The 19,393-nt window shown below is 37.5% G+C and overlaps 6 protein-coding genes across 14 annotated transcripts; 3 read left to right on the forward strand and 3 right to left on the reverse strand.

Moving 5' to 3' along the window:
- Window positions 1–348: 348 nt before the first annotated feature.
- On the reverse strand, window positions 349–2,835 carry Ahcy (adenosylhomocysteinase). The gene is made up of 6 exons (XM_026813059.1): window positions 2,811–2,835; window positions 2,313–2,503; window positions 1,576–1,917; window positions 1,274–1,489; window positions 976–1,202; window positions 349–904 (listed from the first exon to the last, which is right to left on the reverse strand). Exons 1-6 carry the CDS (start codon window positions 2,833–2,835, stop codon window positions 607–609), a joined length of 1,299 nt encoding a protein of 432 aa, XP_026668860.1. The 3' UTR covers window positions 349–606.
- A 43-nt stretch (window positions 2,836–2,878) lies between these two features.
- LOC108624428 (uncharacterized) lies at window positions 2,879–5,619 on the forward strand. The gene is made up of 3 exons (XM_018023711.2): window positions 2,879–3,321; window positions 3,924–4,092; window positions 4,239–5,619. The coding sequence occupies exons 2-3, from the start codon at window positions 3,928–3,930 to the stop codon at window positions 5,184–5,186; spliced, it is 1,113 nt and encodes a 370-aa protein (XP_017879200.1). The 5' UTR covers window positions 2,879–3,321; window positions 3,924–3,927; the 3' UTR covers window positions 5,187–5,619.
- An 89-nt stretch (window positions 5,620–5,708) lies between these two features.
- Window positions 5,709–13,552, forward strand: Top2 (DNA topoisomerase 2). Of its 4 annotated transcripts, XM_018023614.2 has the most exons (16): window positions 5,709–5,880; window positions 5,957–6,128; window positions 6,694–9,120; window positions 9,197–9,428; window positions 9,508–9,707; window positions 9,819–9,954; window positions 10,018–10,317; window positions 10,422–10,430; window positions 10,547–10,777; window positions 10,856–11,156; window positions 11,299–11,448; window positions 11,636–11,705; window positions 11,785–11,843; window positions 11,909–12,016; window positions 12,080–12,195; window positions 12,266–13,552. In XM_018023614.2, exons 3-16 carry the CDS (start codon window positions 6,716–6,718, stop codon window positions 12,434–12,436), a joined length of 4,488 nt encoding a protein of 1,495 aa, XP_017879103.1. In that variant the 5' UTR covers window positions 5,709–5,880; window positions 5,957–6,128; window positions 6,694–6,715; the 3' UTR covers window positions 12,437–13,552. The 4 variants fall into 4 exon arrangements, with proteins under 4 accessions (XP_017879103.1, XP_017879097.1, XP_017879111.1 ...); XM_018023608.2 differs by having other exon boundaries at window positions 5,802–6,128; XM_026812967.1 differs by lacking the exons at window positions 5,709–5,880; window positions 5,957–6,128 and adding an exon at window positions 6,135–6,245.
- On the reverse strand, window positions 13,504–16,008 carry APP-BP1 (Nedd8-activating enzyme E1 regulatory subunit APP-BP1). Of its 2 annotated transcripts, XM_018023638.2 has the most exons (8): window positions 15,842–16,008; window positions 15,472–15,636; window positions 15,212–15,394; window positions 14,659–15,154; window positions 14,455–14,588; window positions 14,192–14,394; window positions 13,995–14,131; window positions 13,504–13,933 (listed from the first exon to the last, which is right to left on the reverse strand). In XM_018023638.2, the coding sequence occupies exons 1-8, from the start codon at window positions 15,907–15,909 to the stop codon at window positions 13,703–13,705; spliced, it is 1,617 nt and encodes a 538-aa protein (XP_017879127.1). In that variant the 5' UTR covers window positions 15,910–16,008; the 3' UTR covers window positions 13,504–13,702. The 2 variants fall into 2 exon arrangements, with proteins under 2 accessions (XP_017879127.1, XP_017879131.1); XM_018023642.2 differs by lacking the exon at window positions 15,842–16,008 and having other exon boundaries at window positions 15,212–15,383; window positions 15,472–15,610.
- Window positions 16,009–16,130: 122 nt separating this feature from the next.
- Window positions 16,131–17,294, forward strand: LOC108624231 (nucleoside diphosphate kinase 6). Of its 3 annotated transcripts, none has more exons than XM_018023394.2 (3): window positions 16,131–16,310; window positions 16,496–16,796; window positions 16,912–17,294. In XM_018023394.2, exons 1-3 carry the CDS (start codon window positions 16,233–16,235, stop codon window positions 17,094–17,096), a joined length of 564 nt encoding a protein of 187 aa, XP_017878883.1. In that variant the 5' UTR covers window positions 16,131–16,232; the 3' UTR covers window positions 17,097–17,294. The 3 variants fall into 3 exon arrangements, with proteins under 3 accessions (XP_017878883.1, XP_017878892.1, XP_017878876.1); XM_018023403.2 differs by having other exon boundaries at window positions 16,529–16,796; XM_018023387.2 differs by having other exon boundaries at window positions 16,133–16,310; window positions 16,493–16,796.
- A 38-nt stretch (window positions 17,295–17,332) lies between these two features.
- On the reverse strand, window positions 17,333–19,378 carry LOC108624224 (putative uncharacterized protein DDB_G0286901). 3 transcript variants are annotated; one of them, XM_026813077.1, is made up of 7 exons: window positions 19,085–19,378; window positions 18,897–19,012; window positions 18,446–18,822; window positions 18,146–18,376; window positions 17,916–18,034; window positions 17,694–17,842; window positions 17,333–17,525 (listed from the first exon to the last, which is right to left on the reverse strand). In XM_026813077.1, the coding sequence occupies exons 1-7, from the start codon at window positions 19,116–19,118 to the stop codon at window positions 17,514–17,516; spliced, it is 1,038 nt and encodes a 345-aa protein (XP_026668878.1). In that variant the 5' UTR covers window positions 19,119–19,378; the 3' UTR covers window positions 17,333–17,513. The 3 variants fall into 3 exon arrangements, with proteins under 3 accessions (XP_026668878.1, XP_026668869.1, XP_017878864.1); XM_026813068.1 differs by having other exon boundaries at window positions 17,916–18,049; window positions 19,085–19,354; XM_018023375.2 differs by lacking the exon at window positions 17,333–17,525 and having other exon boundaries at window positions 17,682–17,842; window positions 17,916–18,049; window positions 19,085–19,354.
- Between the last annotated feature and the right edge of the window lie 15 nt (window positions 19,379–19,393).

Raw genomic sequence — 19,393 nt, forward strand, 5'->3', positions numbered from 1 at the left:
TCTTCCAATTCTTTTAACTCAGCTATGAATAAGATAAAAACTGACGAACATACCTTGTTGAACGTCATGAAAAATAAATATACCAGTATTGCGGCGAAGTTTTTCTTCCCGAAGATACGCTTCTCTGGCAGGTCTTTCTGCCTCTTCTTTTTCTCGTTTGGCTGTCTCCATCGCTGCGTACATCCTTCGTTTTTTAAAACCATAAACCACGCCGTAGATCAAGCAGGTCCATCTCATCAGCTAACAGTTCAAATTTCAAGTATAACAAAGGAACTAGTTCCTTTTAAAATGAAATATTACCTTTATTAAAGGACTAACTTTCAGTGGAGCTAAACAAACTTTCTTTTCTGCCATCTGTACAAAATTTATTCATGTACAATATAAATCCTATTTAAAATAACACTCAAAGTGTTGAAAAGGGTACAAATATCCAGTCTCTGTTCTTCCTGATATATCGCCAAGTTGTATGCAACGTCAGAAACAGTTGAACAACAAATGAAAAGACAATCTATGATTATGCACTGTCGCAACTATGTTGCGTTCATGGTACAAAAAAAGAAACCAAGTACGTAGAAGCCATCGAATTATTAACAAACTAATTACAAATTAATATCGATAATGATCAGCTTTGTAAGGTCCTTCCACGGGTACGCCAAGATATTTAGATTGCTCCTCCGTCAACTTGGTCAGTTTCACGCCGAGGTGACCTAAATGTAACGCAGCGACTTCCTCGTCCAATTTCTTCGGTAGCATGTGAACCCCTATCGGATACGACCCAGACTTTGTCCATAACTCTATCTGCGCCAAGACTTGATTTGTAAACGAATTGCTCATAACGAAGCTGGAGTGTCCCGTAGCGCAGCCAAGGTTAACTAAACGACCCTCCGCAAGCAGGATAATGTGTCTGCAGAGAACCAAAAGTGAAACTATTTATTAAAGAATCCATTTATATTTGAAATGGTTTCGTCAATTCACCTGTTATTCTTCAATGTGTATCTGTCCACTTGCGGTTTAATGTTAACTTTCTCAACAGCATTCTTCTCCAGCCAGGCAACGTCGATTTCACAGTCGAAATGACCGATGTTACAGACGATAGCGTCCTCCGGCATATTAAGAAAATGTGGTCCCAATATAATATCTTTGCAACCCGTGGTAGTGACGTATATCTGTCCCTTGACTGATGCTTCTTCCATTGTCGTCACCTGGATAATGCGATTAGGAATTTACGATTTTAAACCAAGGCCTATTTTAATATATCCGTTTCAATAATCACCTCGTATCCTTCCATGGCAGCTTGTAACGCATTAATAGGATCGATCTCAGTGATTATCACGCGCCCCCCAAGTGCTCTGAGACTCTGAGCGCATCCTTTTCCTACATCCCCGTATCCAGCGACCACGCAGACCTTCCCAGCAATCATGACATCTGTTGCTCGCTTGATACCATCGATTAACGACTCTCTACATCCGTATAAATTATCAAACTTACTCTGTTTAAAAAGAAAGAATTGTGATAAGGCTCAAAATTATAAAGATCACTTTCTTTTCCTCGTTTTTGAAACTCAATACTACGAACCTTCGTTACCGAATCGTTTACGTTTATCGCTGGTACCTTTAAGGTACCCTCTTTCATCATGCGATATAAGTTATGAACACCGGTTGTAGTTTCTTCGGAGAGGCCTCGGCATTCTTTGAGGTACTCCGGGAATTTATTATGTACCAAGTTAGTTAAGTCACCACCGTCATCGAGAATCAGGTTCAATGGCTTGTCATCCTTAAATACTAGCGTTTGCTGTATACACCAGAGGTATTCCTCGTCGGTCTCTCCTTTCCAAGCGTACACCGGAACTCCAGTTTTCGCGATAGCTGCGGCTGCATGATCTTGCGTGCTGAATATATTACACGACGACCACTGGACCTATCGATACAGGAACGAATAAGAAATACCGAAAGTAATGTTTGCGTCATGCATTTCTTATTATGTGCATTTAAATAAATATGAAAATGTTTTTGTAGAAGGAAAGCAAGAATCAGTTTCGTCTTATCTGATCACGATCTTCGTTATTCGAGAGCTTGTTCGATGTCTGATACAATTGTTGACGAATCTTACGACAGATGCAGGGTCACGATCTCTTAGATAAGCTCTAACATAAGCATTACACTGGTTTTCATCATTCTATTTTATAAATTTGATATTTTGTACTGTTTGTCATATCGCGTTACTATTTTAATAATCGTAAAAGCAGTTTTAGCATACAGAAGTTACGATTTCACTTTGAAACTCGATAAAGCCGGGTGCCGAATTTCATTTACCTCAGCCCCGAGTTCAACAAGCGTTTCGATAAGAACCGCGGTTTGCACCGTCATGTGCAAACAGCCGGCAATCCGTGCGCCTTTCAAAATCTTCTCAGGACCATATTTCTTCCTGATTGCCATGAGCCCTGGCATCTCGTGTTCCGCCAGCGTGATTTCCTTCCGTCCCCATTCCGCCAACGATAAATCGGCTAAATATAATACCAATTGATTTTATTCAGTAAAATTACATGAGATAAATCGTTGCTTCAATTCACGTGAACTTCCTGGCACCGTCAATTACGATACAATTGAATGCATGCATAAGTATCGTTTACATATTGTAATCAAGTTTGATCAATAACGATTTTATTTCTTAAGAAGCTTTTTAATTATTTTTTGTAAGTGTATCAAGAAGCTTATAAATATCATAGAACTAGGTTACCAATTTTTTTACAGAAAAACGAACCACGTGTCTGTATAATAAAGCGTCCTAGAAATTACGATTCTGTGACTTACCAACTTTAAATGCAGGCTTGGACATTCTTGGCAATTGAAGAAGAATTAGTAGAGAAGGTACGTGTTTAAATCGTAAATTCGAATCGGTGAACAAAAGACGATCGTCCGGGTACGTTAGCGTTCGTTTCCGCCGGCGAACTGCGGCGAACTGCGCACCACTGGACACAACGATACGACCACACACAATTGCGGTGATATGTGAAACTTGAACCGGCGCGAACCTCAACAACTCAACAGCCTGTGCCCTGAGCTTGAACCAGCCATATATTTTAAAAGATTTCACCTCCAGCAGGGTTCGCTGTTGCACTAATTAGCTCAGGAGAATCGGATCATGATTTCGCGATCAGTCCACAGTCGTCCAGATCGGGCAGTGTGTGTTCAGTTCAGTTTTGTTTAGTCTTCCAAGCGAATGAGCTCCGGATTCCATACATGCTACGCAAGCACATTTTCGTAAGCCTTACGAACTACTGAAATCGGTTACAGACATTTGTTTTGTATAAATAAACTATAAGTAAGTGAATCTCTCATATTAATTAGAAATTAACATATTTTACGCAATCTTTTGGTATTAACTGAGGATTTATAGTACGTAAAATTACATGAGATAAATTAAAAGTTTCAAATGTGATATGTTTAATTGCATCTATGTGATTGAACATATTTTACATAGTAATATATGTATGTTGGGTACCGATGATATTGTTTAATTGACACGTTAATTAAAAGTAAATGATCATTCTGGTGAACTATCGGTATCCGGGATACACGTGTGTCGTATGAAAATGCTGTTCTCTACAAATTCTCTTTATTACATTTTTCGTTATTTAAAGAATATATAACTTTTATATAATTGTACGAAAATTATTTAAACTGTTCAACGTTTAGAACAAGGCTCCACTTTTTGCGATAGAGTGGAGAAAAAAGTGATCTTCATAATACCTTCATAAAAAATGTGTTTATATTCCGGGCCTTATATACGTTTACATTTCTTAAATTGGTGGTTTCTATTATTTTAAATTCTAATTACTTATTAACGTTTAAGTATTAAGGGATAGAAATTATTTTCCGAAAGATAAAATTATTCTCGTACAGATATTATATCTTAATTTACAGAAAAATGATGCCTATTGAGACCAGTATAACTTGTCCATTCGACAAGACTCATAACATTTTAAAACACAAAATGCAGACTCATTTATATAAATGTAAGAGAAATTATCCAGGACAGAAAGTTACATGCGTCTTTGATTCGAGTCATTTGTTGGATCCTGAAGAATGGCAGGTATGTTGGAACATTTACACAAATTATATTTTAACCGGAAGTATTGAAATATGATATTCAAGACATGAAGTAGCTAGTGAGATATATTAAAAGATAATAGAGTTTATTGCTGCTTTAAGTCATCTTTGTCAATTCTATTTTTACAGCATCATTTTATGACGTGCCCGAGCAGTGGCTGCATAAAACGTCACGAAATGAATTTCGAACAACCACAGCAAGTGGGAACAGTTCCTTTAGAAGAAGTATGTAGCATTGCACCGGTTGTAGAGTCTGCCGATACTGATGATTGGAATGGAAGTTATCCATCGTATGATCCTGTGGCTCAATCGGAGAATAAAAGCGTATTTAGAGTGCAAGTTGGCTTGTCAAAAGCGAAAAAGCGTGAATATAAATACCAGGAAAGGGAAAGATTAGACGCATTAGAAAAAAATGAAATCGGAGAATGCCGTGTCAGTACTTCAGAAGAAGCAGAATCCGATCCCTATCAACCAATACGGGGACTTAAAAACGTACCAGAAATAGATGACAAGGATTTCATTAACAATCTTTTACTAAAACCAGTAAATCGATCTGCGCAGGAGTCTCAGGAGTTACCGAAATCAAAGCAAGTTGGCAACGAAGGTTTCAAGAAACAACTTATACAGAAACTGAGAAATATTGCTATTAAAGACGATAGTGACGAGAAAGAAAATAACTCGAATAACAGTACCATGACGAGTACCGCTCACGAGGATTGTTTAAAAATTGAGATCCCAGACGGAAGTGAAGTCTCCCTAATGACACCATGTACCGGAACAGGTGACGTTTCAATATCCGAAGAGGCTTGTAACCTCACATGGGCTAGTTCGCAATCTGGAAGAAGTTATGCACCGAAACATTCGAAGAAGCCCGGTCCTCGAAAACCACTTCCTAGACTCCCTCAGAATTTTTCTGGAGAAATCGGAAAGTTTACTATTGGGAGAGGATGTGTTTTACGATCAGCTAAATTACAAAATCAAGGATTGAACACAAAGGAGGACGACGAAAAGCAGAAGGAACTTTATTCTCTCCGTGACTACGACGAAAAAGACGTTGATACAGATACAGATGAATGATTTCTTCCTATTGTACGTTATCATAGTTTACACTATGTGTTATAGCTACATGTTGTACTTAGCAAGAAGAATAGTAGGATATACAACAATGATGATGATTCTTCTAACATTGACAGGAGAGAAGATTGAAGACATTTAAGTGAAGTATCGTCTAAAAAGGAATTTCTTATTTCTTATGACCTCTGTAACATTCTTAGATAAAAGATAGACGCGTGATAGACTCGTTTTTAATTAAATATATAAACTATATTTTTACTTTATATTTGTACATGACTCACAGTTTTGTAATTAACTTTATTACGTTCTAAATTTGTTAATGATAAAGAGACGAACATTGAACAAATACAGTGATACTATTAATCATTGCGTATATAGACGATACAATTTATTTGATGTTGCATATAGGATGAATTAATAAATGACATTTTACGTATCTGTGCTTACTAAAAGAATAATACCATGCCCTTAGGATCGAAATCGGGGACAAAATGATCGTAATTATAACAACACGCGAACATTCTTAGCAATCGTGATACGTTACCATACGTTACTGTTCAAATTCAAATATAGTATAGCGTGAAGATGGGCGCACGTGGATGTATATAAATGAACGGTTTACCTGCAGTTTGCCTTCCGTTGCGTGTGTGTCTTTTGATGCCTTTGTGTATGGAATGGCGTAGGGGTATAGACCATGGTATAGACACAGTTCGGTAGAAACATAAGTGAGGAGTGAGGGCATAAAATAATAGTTTTTGTTGAAATTTCGGCAGTTAAATGTCGGACAAACGAGGAGCAACAACATCAACGATAATATATGCGACGTCCGACTAAATTTTTATCGCAACATACGTGAACAAACTTTTGTTAACCACCGATAGACGGGCTCTCTGCGAGGTTTTCGTTTGCCGACGCTTCGCCGTGTTTTTCATTATTCTGTTGCAGGTAAACAGATTTACGATGAGTTAGGGGTTAAGATTCCTCGAAAAATTTACCCCGCGACGTTGATTTTGTAACATTTTCGTTGGGAATGGCTGTTTTCCATTAACGGGCTTTGTATACGTGAGTAGGCATCTCACATTCCATCAGATTGAGAAAATGTTTTCCCGCCATATTAGTAAGATCCCTTTCGGGTACAGTATTTAATAACAGCTATTTTTTTATTATTCATTGGAGTTTCATTGCTCGCGATTCTGTCATGCCTATATTAGTATTTATATCGTTTGTATTAATTTTATGGTATTCGTAGCTACGTATTCTCTATGTCGAACCTATGTTTTATTTAACATTCATCATGCAGTGGCTACACGAAATATTTACTCGTATTGAAGTTTTTTCTATTACCCGTGTGTAAATTGGTTCACTAAATGCATTCATCCAAGATTATTAATTCTATGATTTAATGATACATTCATTTAATCATGCATACATTCATTCAGAGGCTAAACCTTTATGCAAAATGAATCCCTTTTATGTTATATTTGCAGTCCTTTTCTTTTACATTTTTCAGTTATATAAACAAACGGATAAAAATGAGTGAAACGATGGAGAATGGGAGTGGGTTGAACCCATCCAAAAAGCAGAAAACCATCGAGGGTATATACCAAAAGAAATCGCAGTTGGAACATATATTACTGCGACCCGATACTTACATCGGTTCAGTGGAACCAGTGACCGAGTTGATGTGGGTCTATGATAAACAGAAGGAAGCAATGGTACAAAGGGAGATCAAATTCGTGCCGGGTTTATACAAGATATTCGATGAGATCTTGGTGAACGCTGCAGATAACAAGCAGAGAGATCCAAAAATGGATATGATTAAAATTGAAATTAATGCAGAGGATAATATTATATCCGTGTGGAACAATGGTAAAGGCATTCCAGTGGTGATCCACAAAGAGGAAAATATGTTCGTTCCGACGATGATATTCGGTCATTTGCTGACGTCGTCTAATTACGATGACGAGGAGGAGAAAGTGACGGGCGGTAGAAACGGCTACGGTGCCAAATTGTGTAACATTTTCAGTCGCCGTTTTACTGTAGAGACCGCGTCCAAAGAGTACAAGAAATGTTTGAAACAAACGTGGAGCAATAACATGGGAAGCGCGAGTGAGCCTCGGATCAAAGAGTTCAGCGGCGAGGATTTCACGAAGGTGATATTCTCGCCGGATCTCACCAAATTCAGGATGGAACGTCTGGACGATGACATAGTTGCCCTTATGTCGCGCAGGGCGTTCGATGTAGCCGCCTCGACGAGGGGCGTCAAGGTTTACCTGAACGGTGACAAGATCCCTGTGAAGAATTTCAAAGATTACGTCGACTTCTACATAAAAGACAAAGACGATGAGACGGGCAATCCATTGAAAGTAATTTATGAGATGTCAGGACCGCGATGGGAGGTGGCTATCACGATGTCTGACAAAGGTTTTCAACAAATGTCGTTCGTGAACAGTATCGCGACGACGAAGGGTGGCCGACACGTCGATCACGTTACCGACATGATAGTTAAACAGTTAACAGAGATCCTGAAGAGGAAGAACAAGTCCGGTTTAACCATTAGACCGTTCCAAATAAAGAATTATTTATGGGTGTTTATCAATTGTCTCATCAATAATCCAACGTTCGACTCGCAAACCAAGGAGAACATGACGTTGCAGTCGAAGAATTTCGGATCAAAGTGTACGCTTAGCGAGAAGTTCTTTACCTCAGTGACGAAAATGGGGATTGTCGAGGCCGTATTGTCATACGCAAAATTCAAAGCTGACACTCAGTTACAAAAATTGGGACCTAAGTCAAAGCAAAGGAAGCTACAAGGTATACCGAAATTGGAAGATGCGAACGACGCAGGTACCGGGAAATCCTTAGATTGCACGCTGATATTGACTGAGGGAGATTCAGCGAAGACCATGGCCGTATCCGGTTTGGCGTCTATAGGCAGAGACAAATACGGTATATTCCCTCTGAGGGGTAAAATTCTGAATGTGAGAGAGGCTACGCACAAACAGATATTGGAGAACGCGGAGATTAATAATTTGATAAAGATCCTCGGTCTCCAGTACAAAAAGAAGTACGAAACGCGGGAAGATCTAAAGACGTTGCGGTATGGGAAGTTGATGATAATGACCGATCAGGATCAGGACGGCTCGCATATCAAAGGATTATTAATCAATTTTATTCATCATAATTGGCCGACGTTGTTAAGACTCAATTTTGTCGAAGAGTTCATTACACCTATCGTCAAAGCTTCGAAAGGGAGTCAAGTGCTCAGTTTCTTTTCCATGCCGGAATTCAGTAAATGGAAATCAGAGACTGAAAATTATCATACGTACAAGATAAAGTACTACAAAGGTTTGGGTACGTCCACCGCCAAAGAGGCGAAGGAGTACTTCGAGAACATGACCAGGCATAGGATTCGGTTTAGATACGAGGGCGAGCAAGACGATCAGAATATAATAATGGCGTTTAGTAAGAAATGCGTCGATCAACGAAAGGAGTGGTTAATGAATTACATGGACGAGACCAAGAGGAGAAAGGAGATCGGGCTCGGTGAACGTTTTTTGTACGAGAAGGACACACGCGTAGTTTCATTCTCTGATTTCATCAACGTGGAGCTGGTACTCTTCAGCAATTACGACAACGTCCGATCCATACCGAATATGATGGACGGTTTCAAACCCGGGCAAAGGAAAGTGTTATACACTTGCTTGAAGCGTAACGATAAACGCGAGGTGAAGGTGGCTCAATTGGCTGGCTCCGTGGCCGAACATTCCGCTTATCATCACGGCGAAATTTCCCTCATGTCGACTATCATTAATCTCGCTCAGAACTTCGTGGGAAGCAACAACATCAATTTGCTACAACCCATTGGTCAGTTTGGTACCAGGTTAACGGGAGGAAAGGATGCTGCGAGTCCTCGTTATATCTTCACAATGCTCAGGTAGATATAAGAGTCTATTGTCGCATCGTGTCCACAGGAATATGAAGTGGAACTTTAATTTGCTTTATCTTTACAGTCCGCTCGCGAGGTACATATTTCACAAACACGACGATGCTCTGCTGAAACACGAGTACGATGATAATCAAAAAATTGAGCCAGTCTTCTATGTACCGACGATACCTATGGTTCTGGTGAACGGCGCCGATGGTATTGGTACCGGATGGATGACAAAGATTCCGAATTACAATCCTAGAGAGATCATTGAAAACTTGTACAGAATGATGGACGGTGCCGATCCGAAACCAATGGTAACACCATTGGATTCTGTGAGATAATTTAATGTACTTGTTATATACATATCATACTTATATTTTTATATTACTTCAGATGCCATATTATAAAAACTTCAAAGGCGTGATAGAAAATTGTGGAGACTACAGATACGTCACTAACGGTGAAATATCGGTAATAGGACCTGATAAAGTTGAGATCACTGAACTTCCAGTGGGAGTTTGGACTCAGACATACAAGGAAACCGTTTTAGAGCCGATGTTGCATGGAACTGAAAAATCTCCAGCTATTATCACGTAATTACGATTATTGTTTATGTATTATCATTATTATATGCAGACTGAGTCACTAAGAAGGAGTCGTCTAAAATTGTTCACCACCTTTAATGATTATATAATTAATTACAGAGATTACAAAGAATACAATACAGACACGGCTGTACACTTTATAATAATTATGAACCGTGATAAATTGGCGGAATTGGAGAGGGACGGTCTCCACAAGGCGTTTAAATTGCAATCGGTCACCACAGTTACGAATATGGTAAGTAGTAACATTCCATATTCAACTTCCGTGACATGTACAAGTGATTCGTTTCTGTTCCAGTGCGCGTTTGATGAGAATCAATGTCTACGAAAGTACGACAACGTTACCCAGATAATGAGAGGTTTTTATAAAGCTAGACTGGAGATGTATCATAAAAGGAAAGACTACTTGGAGGGTATCTTGAAAGCCGAGGCGTCGAAACTGTCGAATCAAGCTAGGTTCATTTTGGAGAAGTGCGACGGCACACTAGTCATTGAGAATAAGAAGAAAAAGGATATGATAGCGGAATTAGTTAGACGGGAGTACGATTCCGATCCGGTAACGGCTTGGAAGTTAGCGCAGAACAGGGAAGAAGTATTGGTAAGTAAAAATATATAGATAATTTTTTTTATTCATTCAAAAACCAAACATCTAAAGAACTTGTATACGAGTCTGCTTAATTTTGCTCCCCTCATTCACGTTAGGAGACTCAAGTAAGTGACACGTGTTGGCAAATAAAAATTTTTTAGGAACTATTTTAATATGCATTTGTATATTGGATTGATGTCTATGCAACTTCTAAAACGTGTTAAATATTATTAATACATAGGACGACGTAGCAGAGGACGAAAACGGTGAAGTAGTTACTACCAACGCTATGGCTAGGGAAAACTTCGACTACCTACTGGGAATGACGTTATGGAGCTTGACCAAGGAAAGAAAGGATGAATTGTTACGTAACAGGGATGAGAAAATAGCCGAACTGAAAAGACTACAAGCGAAGACACCGATGTCACTGTGGAAAGACGATTTACAGCAGTTATTAGATAAATTAAACGATGTAAGTGATAATTTTTTACGTATGTTTATAGAAAAAACACTTCTCCATTTTTCGTATTTATTTTATTTTATTCTACAGATCGAAGAGAAAGAACAGAAGGAAGAGCTCAAGTCGAGGATGAATATAAAGAAACCACCAGTCAAATTTTATAATACTGATGATGTCCGTCGCATCGAACCAATAATCGATACAGAACTGAAAAAGAAGATCGACAAAGCAAACATCGCCTCTAAGGATAAGAAAGAAGGAATTAAAAGGCAAAAAATAAAGAAAGAGCCAACAGATGAAAAAGACGAATTCGATCTATTGGCCGATGCGAACAATAAGCCCTTGGAGGATCGACTTCTTTCCCCAGATAAGAAACCGGCTATCAAGAGGAGTAAGTATACGTGTACATGCACGGAGAGTAAAGCCTTCTTCTGCTGCATACACGATGCTGTTAACTTTTGGTTTATTCTGTACGCAATTCTTTTAAATTCACGTTATTTTCGTGATTGAAATGAGACATCATGTTTAATTAGAATTGAAGCAAGGAACGTTGCCTTTCAAATCAAAGGGTGGGAAGAAGGGCGATAAAAAGAAGGATAAAGGTTCAGGCAGTGAACAAGAGGACATTAACTTCGACAGCATATCTCCTCCCCCTGAACCACGGGCATTGCGCAAAACCGCTGGTATGCATCATATTTTATTCTAAATGTACGAAAGAAATTCAAAATGTCGAATTTACGTGTAATAATAAGGTACGCGGTGCCCGACGGCAATGCTGCCCCCTGACGGGCCTCAAACTTGCCTTCGGGCCGCTACCGCGCCCCTTGATAATAGTTGTCATCTCTATCGCTACGTGTTATCTCGTTACAGTTAAAAAGAATTACACCTTGAGCGACGAATCTTCCTCCGATGCTCTTAACGTTAACTCGGACGTAGAAGAGTAAGTAACATTTGTAACTCGTAGGATATTAAATATATATGCGTAGAATCTTAAAATCTCCCCATTTTTATTTCCTTAGAGACATCAAACCTAACATCAGTAGTGACGCCGACGATGTTTTGAGAGTGTCCAAGAAACGTAAGTAAATATTTTACACGATGCATTATTAACTGAATTAATCGTTCATTTCTTTGGTACAACAGCCAGTTCAGAAGAACTGTTCGACTCTCTAGTCAGCAGCACGCCAGAGAAACAGAAAATCCCAATCGTGTCTAGTGATTCTTCGAACGTGTTCTCGCCTCCAGCGAAATGTAAGATTGCAAAACTTAAAAGTGTATAATGACAGTATTTATATGTTGAATACAATTTTAAAGCGCCCGTCAAGAAAAAGACAGAGAACGGAGGCAAAGGTACGAAAAGACCGAAGAAAAAGACGATCATGTCCGATTCCGACTCTGATGAATACACGTTCCCAAGCAAATCAGCGAACGTAAGTAAACATTTAATTCCATAAAAACCATAGGCACACTCCGTATGTTATTATATACTGTATATTGTAGTTAAAAAAGAAGAAGAAGAAGATCGAATCGGAGGACGACAGTTCGTTGAGTATCATAGAAAGCTCACCAGTACAAGCAGCACCAGTGCGAAAACGAGCTGGTCGTGCTCGGAAACCCATTTCGTACGCTGTAAAATCAGAGGACGATGATAGTGACAAGGACTCAAATTAAATGATACTATCATGTAGAATAGACGAATAGACAGCTGAAGAAAAGAGAACGTGCAAGTCAGTGAGTGAATCTCCGGAAATTTTTATCGCAGTATTTCTATTAATTCTTTAAATCGTTCAGATTATCGATAAATCTAATTTCATATTTCTTTTAATTGATGACTCAATCGATTTTGTGTGATCTCATGTTGTATAATACATTTGCATCGTTCGGTAAGTGTCGCAGGACATTCTGCTACTTAGTGCAAATGGCTTAGGGTCTTTCCCCCCTTTTTTTTAACTTGTTCATACAGGTTCACTACCGGCCACAAGTTTGGAATTGAATAAAATATTGTGCCCATGTCTATAAATAAAATTGTCCAATGAATGAATTGGACATAAATTTTAATTACGTGTGACTCAAATGTAATTTTGAGTCTCGACTCAAGTAATTAATTAAAGAATCGAATGATTTCCAACTTTTGACCGATAGCTTAAACCCTTTCCCCGGGATATTATCGTAAAACTTAAGCTAGCAATTTTTTATGATATATATGTGTACATAATTAGACTAGTTAACATACTTTTTTAAAAAGGAGAATTTACAATTTCTCTACGACATATTATAAGTAACGATGAAGCGATAAATGATACACTACCGGCCGAAAGTTTGTCTGTCGTTCGCATATATATCAAGAAAAAGAAAGAATCCAATTCTGTGGAAAGATTGTACAAAATTCTATTTATAAAGTACGATAAGTTTCCTATTAATATTTGCAGTATTAAGAAACATGTAATCCATAATAATAATAGTAATTATCTAATAAGCATTGTATACGTATATAACCACGAAAGTGATCAACTTTTGGATGGTAGTGTACGATTTTTATTAGCAATTATAGTGCAACTACAATTGTTACACGTGCGTACACACGCGATTTTCAATTAAGGTATCGATTATTATAATTCTTTTGTACGGATAAACTGTCCAAATTGTTCATGTATTTAAATTAATCTCGGATTCAAGAATATCACTTTTACGTACCCTTAAATTCTTCATCGTAAAAGACGAAGACTTCAACATATAAATTGTTTTGTAAAAAAATTTTAATAAAATAACATATTTTTTCACACGTTAGAAGGATTCATACAATATTCGTTGTCCTCTTCTGTTTAATGTTTTACGACCTGTTCTTATTTTTATCGAGTGAACTAAATTTCAATATGAAAAAAACGTATTTTCTACAAAAAGAGTGGACTCATTTTTATTGTATCATAAACTTTAATGTTAAAAGAAGTAGGTTCCGGCATTGGACGTCACTGCATCGTATACGAAAGTATTATGGAGAGGTTTATATTGATTCGTGACGAATTTGATTACTTCCTGAGCTGCGAGGCCACCCAAGAACGCCGAGACCGAGTGCAGCTCTGATCCTCCAAATCGGCAGAATTCATGAACGTAATCGTCCTTAGCCAGTGGTCCGCAACCCCATTCATTTAACAATTTCGTTATACACGCCTACGGAAGAGAGGTGAATGTTGAAAACTAGAAATATCAACAATAAATCATAAATACGTGCCTTCAGTTTTACTATGTCAGGCTCCACTTGATCATCAAACTCGCCGGGATAGGAATTGTACTCTGACTGAAATTTTTCAACTCCCCTCAGGACAACGTAATAAACCATCATACTCTCAGGATTCTCCAAACTTTGCACTGTGTACAAAAAATCAGGTTCAAACTCCACTTTCATCCTTGTTTCAGTAATGTTCATACCTATGTTGCTAGCATCGAAAATTTTCGAATCGTATTCGTCGGCTATACAAGTTCCCCTCTCCACGTATATGTTCGATGCATGTCTGCAGAACAATCTGACGTCTCTTTCTGATATAATATCCGACGATTTTCCTAATTGTCGCAATAATTGCAACGTGCGCCGCCACACTGCCTCCGCGTCAGCCACCGCTTGCCTGTGATAACTGCAACGAAATCAAACGTCTAACACAAGTCTTTAATAGAAAAAAATATTAAATTCTTACATCTGCTGAAGCGCTATGTATTTTTCTGTATCCGCTGTCATATCCGGTAAAGTTCCCTTCAACGGCAACAATCCAGCTCCTTCGTTCTCAACAAAATCTCTAACCGCCTTTGCTATTATCCAGAATGGGCTACTCTGAGAATATGTATAATCACGTCGGTTTTTGAGTTATAAAATGAAGAATAAAATGTTCCTTTCTTCCTACCTTCGCCGTCAAGTTGATACACTGGTCGCTGTTAAGGATACTCATCACGTTCTCCGGTATAGCGGTGCACCCTAAGCATGTATTTACAGACTTAATAGCCTCTTCGAAATTCTCTTCACTGTTCGCTTTATCATTTTCGTCTCTCCTCATTCCCTCTCTGATCATCTGTTTCAATTGATTCTTCTCTTTATACGCTCTGGGTAACTGTCCTTTTTCAGAGACCCATTTCTCTAAGTATTTGTACAGTACAACTAAATAAGGTACATGCGAATGATCTTTGAAACTCAACTCGTCTAGGTTTATCGAATCGAAATGTTTTTTTAACGCTTCGAACGGTTTATCCAGACGCAAGTCAAGGATCTCGTTGTCTGGATGGGATTCTATGATCGTATGCTCCTTCACTTGTATCCTCATATATGCGATGAATCCTATGCTTCTGCACACTATCAGTGGTATGTTCAATTCCCAGAGCCGACGCGACAACAGGATCAAAGATCTGTAAATCATTTTCAGAGTTTTATTCTGCATAAAAATCCACAGCCTATTCTCTTACTTTTCAACCAGCGAGGTAGCCACTACTACAGTGAAGTTGTTGAAGAAATCAGGATTGTTAGACAAGATCTGTTCAGGCTCCTCGTCTATATAATCACCCCTTACGTCTGAATTCAGTTCCAAGAGCATCTGTGTTGCCACTTGTGCTCTAGACTTGCCCGCACTATCTGCTTCTAGAAAGAAACTATTGATATTTGTTTAACAAATGTATAAGCATGTCCAATGAATTGATTTAAGTACTTCTGTGTATAATCCACACACCTTGTGCCAATATCTTCCTCACTGACTTTCTTCCCATCTACGATAGTAAATGCTCCTATGCCAGGTAAAACAAGAGATTTCAGGATTTCTGTGCCAATGCCTGTGGCATTTATCAAGCAAACGTGGGCCCTTTCTAAAGCTGCCTGACCATGATCACCCCATAATCTGTGAGATGTCATAAATAAAAGTTAATTGCGACAGGTAGAACACGGTCCATTGTAAAGGTAGAAGTTTGGACCATGAGATTTGCTTGATCGATGTGGTGATTTCTAAACGTGGTTTTTAAATTTCTTCGTAATATCTTTTAGTTTGTTAGAATATAAAAATAAATCGTTTCAATAACAGAACGCAGGGCTATGAGAATCTGTACCTGAGTTGCCTGTCGTATTTTCTATTCCTCTCGGATTGCTCCGGCGATTTCGGGGCCGGTGATGCCATCGTAGAACCCGTTTATTTCTATTTGTGTATTTAAGAAAAATATCTTTTTAACAACAATTGTATAACGTTTAACCTCCGGTAGCATATATAAACAGAGAGGATATTATATTTCCTCTCTATATAGTATAAATTTGTAGATTATCGGAGATGGCAGCAGCGTTTTGACACCTAACTTTATTTGATTCCCGCTATATATAGCTATATAATCAGCTTTTGGTCTCTACCAATGGTTTCCACGTAAAGCATGTGGATTTGCTTCGTGGAATGGAAATTTTCAATTTTTATTCAAAAAGAACCGGGGGCAGGTAATTAAAAATGTTGAGATGCAATCGCGAAAGCCTCTCGAGCTGACGTTGGCGATAATCAAACCGCACATCGTTAAATCTCCCTTCGTGCTTCAGGTAATGTAAATCCGAAGATTTTGTAGTAAAACTTGCTCCAAGGAATCGAAAATTGTATTTTGCATTGTACACAGCATTTTACGTGCGCCCTTTGTATACTGCAATCATCCGTTGGCAATAATGAAATTGTAACGACCATCCACGATTCCTTCTATCGTTATTATTATTGTTATGATTTTTAGAAGATTAGGGATCTGATAATCGATAACAATTTGAAGATCGTACGGTCGCGTAGGACAACTCTAACAAGAAACGAGGCCGAGTTGTTCTATGAGGAGCACAAAGAAAAATTCTTTTACAACCGGCTTATGACATTTATGTGCAGCGGTCCTTCAGATATTCATATTTTAGCGGATCACGATGTTATAGCGAAATGGAGAAGATTGATGGGTCCTACGAAGGTGTACCAGGCTCAGTACACTGACCCAAAAACGATTAGAGGGATGTTTGGGCTGTCAGACACGAGAAATGCAGCTCATGGTTCCGGTACATAATATGTACACTATTAGGAAACTGCTTATTTTCTTTCATATTGCAAGCTTTTTTGGACGTCCGTTCTTTGGGTTTTACTACTTGTATAAGAGAGAAATGGTTTTTCTAGATTCAATAAAATCAGCGGAAAGGGAAATAAAAATATTCTTTACTGATTTCGATTTCCAAAGATGGCACGAGTATGAAGAGAGATTCTATAACTTAGGGCATCTGCATTTTGATCCGATAGCATTTATACATACTATTGACACAAACTTTCCGAACACACCAGGCCAGGAACAGATTACCAAATAAATTATTTACAAAGTTCCAAAGAAGCAAAAAATGAGTTGTTAGACTGCCAGAGAACAAGTTATAAAAAATATTAATAGAACAGAGGCAATTAGAAAAGACATTATTGTGTTAAACGTTTAATTAGACACACAGAGTTCTATTAACATGTGTACAAAACCAACTATTAATGAAGTGTAAAATACAAAATTATGTTGTTAATCGTCCCCTTATCTTTCTAATTTTTCGATTAGCTGTACCTTAGATAACAGACTGAAGTATACGAAATCATCATAGAAAAGAGGAATGTGTAGTTGCTCGAAGAAATCATCCTATAAAGTACAGTTCATTTATCTATTCTTAAAATTCTTTTCCTCGAGAGTACTAAGCAGACGAGTGCCTTTCATAATTTTTTTACGACAAAATATATTATATAATAAATCAAGCGTTCATTTTTAATCATAGAAAAGAGGAATGTGTAGTTGCTCGAAGAAATCATCCTATAAAGTACAGTTCATTTATCTATTCTTAAAATTCTTTTCCTCGAGAGTACTAAGCAGACGAGTGCCTTTCATAATTTTTTTACGACAAAATATATTATATAATAAATCAAGCGTTCATTTTTACATAAACCTTTGGCCTCGAAAAGACTTTTATGCCTTCTTCTAATTTGTTTAGTTGTTTCTCTATTTCAATTTTACGTCGTTGGGCCCTGAGTGTATCCACCTTTATAGGCATCATATTTAATTCATTCACGTAATCTTGATAATCTAATCATAAACGGAGATCGATTTGTTAATTACTTGAAACTAATTCTTAGTAATTTTGAAGTTAAATACGTACTTTTTCTCAACATTCGTAACGTTTCTTTTCTTTCAATATCCGGCAGAGGTAGATGACCTTTCGGACAATTTGGATCCAACTCCTCTTTAGTTTTCTGCACTTTCTCTTGAACCTCTTTCCTAGTTTTTATGTACCTAATTATCATTACAGTATATGCGATATGTATTGCACGAATCGCTAATGCAAGTGTCACCACATAATATATAAGTTACGAATTTCATTTCACGTACTTTGGTACCATGCCCATACGATAATTGGCAGGAATAATATTGCTATTATTGGAGTTGTTAGCATGTATTCCCGTTTTATTTACTGCAGTATTCTCTTTGTTAAATTTTATGAAATTTATTTCTTCCTTCAACGACGAAGCTTTGGCATTTTTTACTGGTTCATTTTTACTTTGAGGATTTTGGATCTGGTTACTGTCTCCACGATCTGACGGTAAATTTTCTTTTACATTCCTAAAAGATTTTAATCTTTGAACTTATCTCATATTGTCAAATATACGATAATAAATAAAATACGCGTACTTATCAGTTTTCTGATTATACAATTCTTCCACTTCCTTATCATCTAAAGTTTGAATTCCTTGATTCCGAAACGTAACTTTCTTTTCCATATTATTATCAGCATTATCTCCATCAGAATTACATGAGAAATTTGAATCTGGTTCAATCACTACTTTTTCTTTCAACTTTTGCCCTGATTTATGTGATCCTTTACCACTGGATTCTTTCTTTTTCTCCGTGCCCAATAATAAATTGTTACTAGTCGAATGGATCGTTTTCTTCACATAATTATTATTCTTATGATTCAGCATAGGTGCACTACACTTTTTGCATAACTCTTGATTTTCATCTGTCCGTTTATTGCTACTTAATTTACTATTAACATTGCTTTCGTGTTTCTGTAAATATAAAAATTAAATATTATACTTATATTCTCTGAAACATAAATTTTACTGCATATATCATCACTTACAATTTTCTTTCGATTATTCGCTTGCGATCTGTGCAAATCCTGTTTGTTGTGTAAATTTTCTAAGCGACGGAGATTCTTCACATTTTCGTGTATAAAATTTTTTCCTTTTATCGGTTCTGCACGAAATGCTCATGTTAAGTGAATGAATAAAATAGTATTTTATCGATACAGTTTGTATTATTACGTACTTGTATCAGGAAAAACACCTTTTAACGTTGTCATATTGAAATTTTAATGAATATCAATTATTCGTCAATAATCTTTCCCCGATATACACACCTCACGTATGTGTTAAATAAACAATGTGATTTACATTGCAAACCGTTAACAATACATTATAATCGTAATACGACCATAATATCCATAATTGTACAATTTCTAACACATAATTTCAAATCCCTCGTCATCGTCGTTGCCAAATAAATAAACAATGTTGCTTATTTGCTATTCAGCAGTGGCGCATGGTGTGGGGGAAATAAATGGCTGACGAGGTGATC

The sequence above is a fragment of the Ceratina calcarata genome, unplaced genomic scaffold (genome assembly GCF_001652005.2).
Source record: "Ceratina calcarata isolate Rehan_Ccalc_2016 unplaced genomic scaffold, ASM165200v1 scaffold116.2, whole genome shotgun sequence".
In the NCBI taxonomy this organism is placed as follows: domain Eukaryota; kingdom Metazoa; phylum Arthropoda; class Insecta; order Hymenoptera; family Apidae; genus Ceratina; species Ceratina calcarata.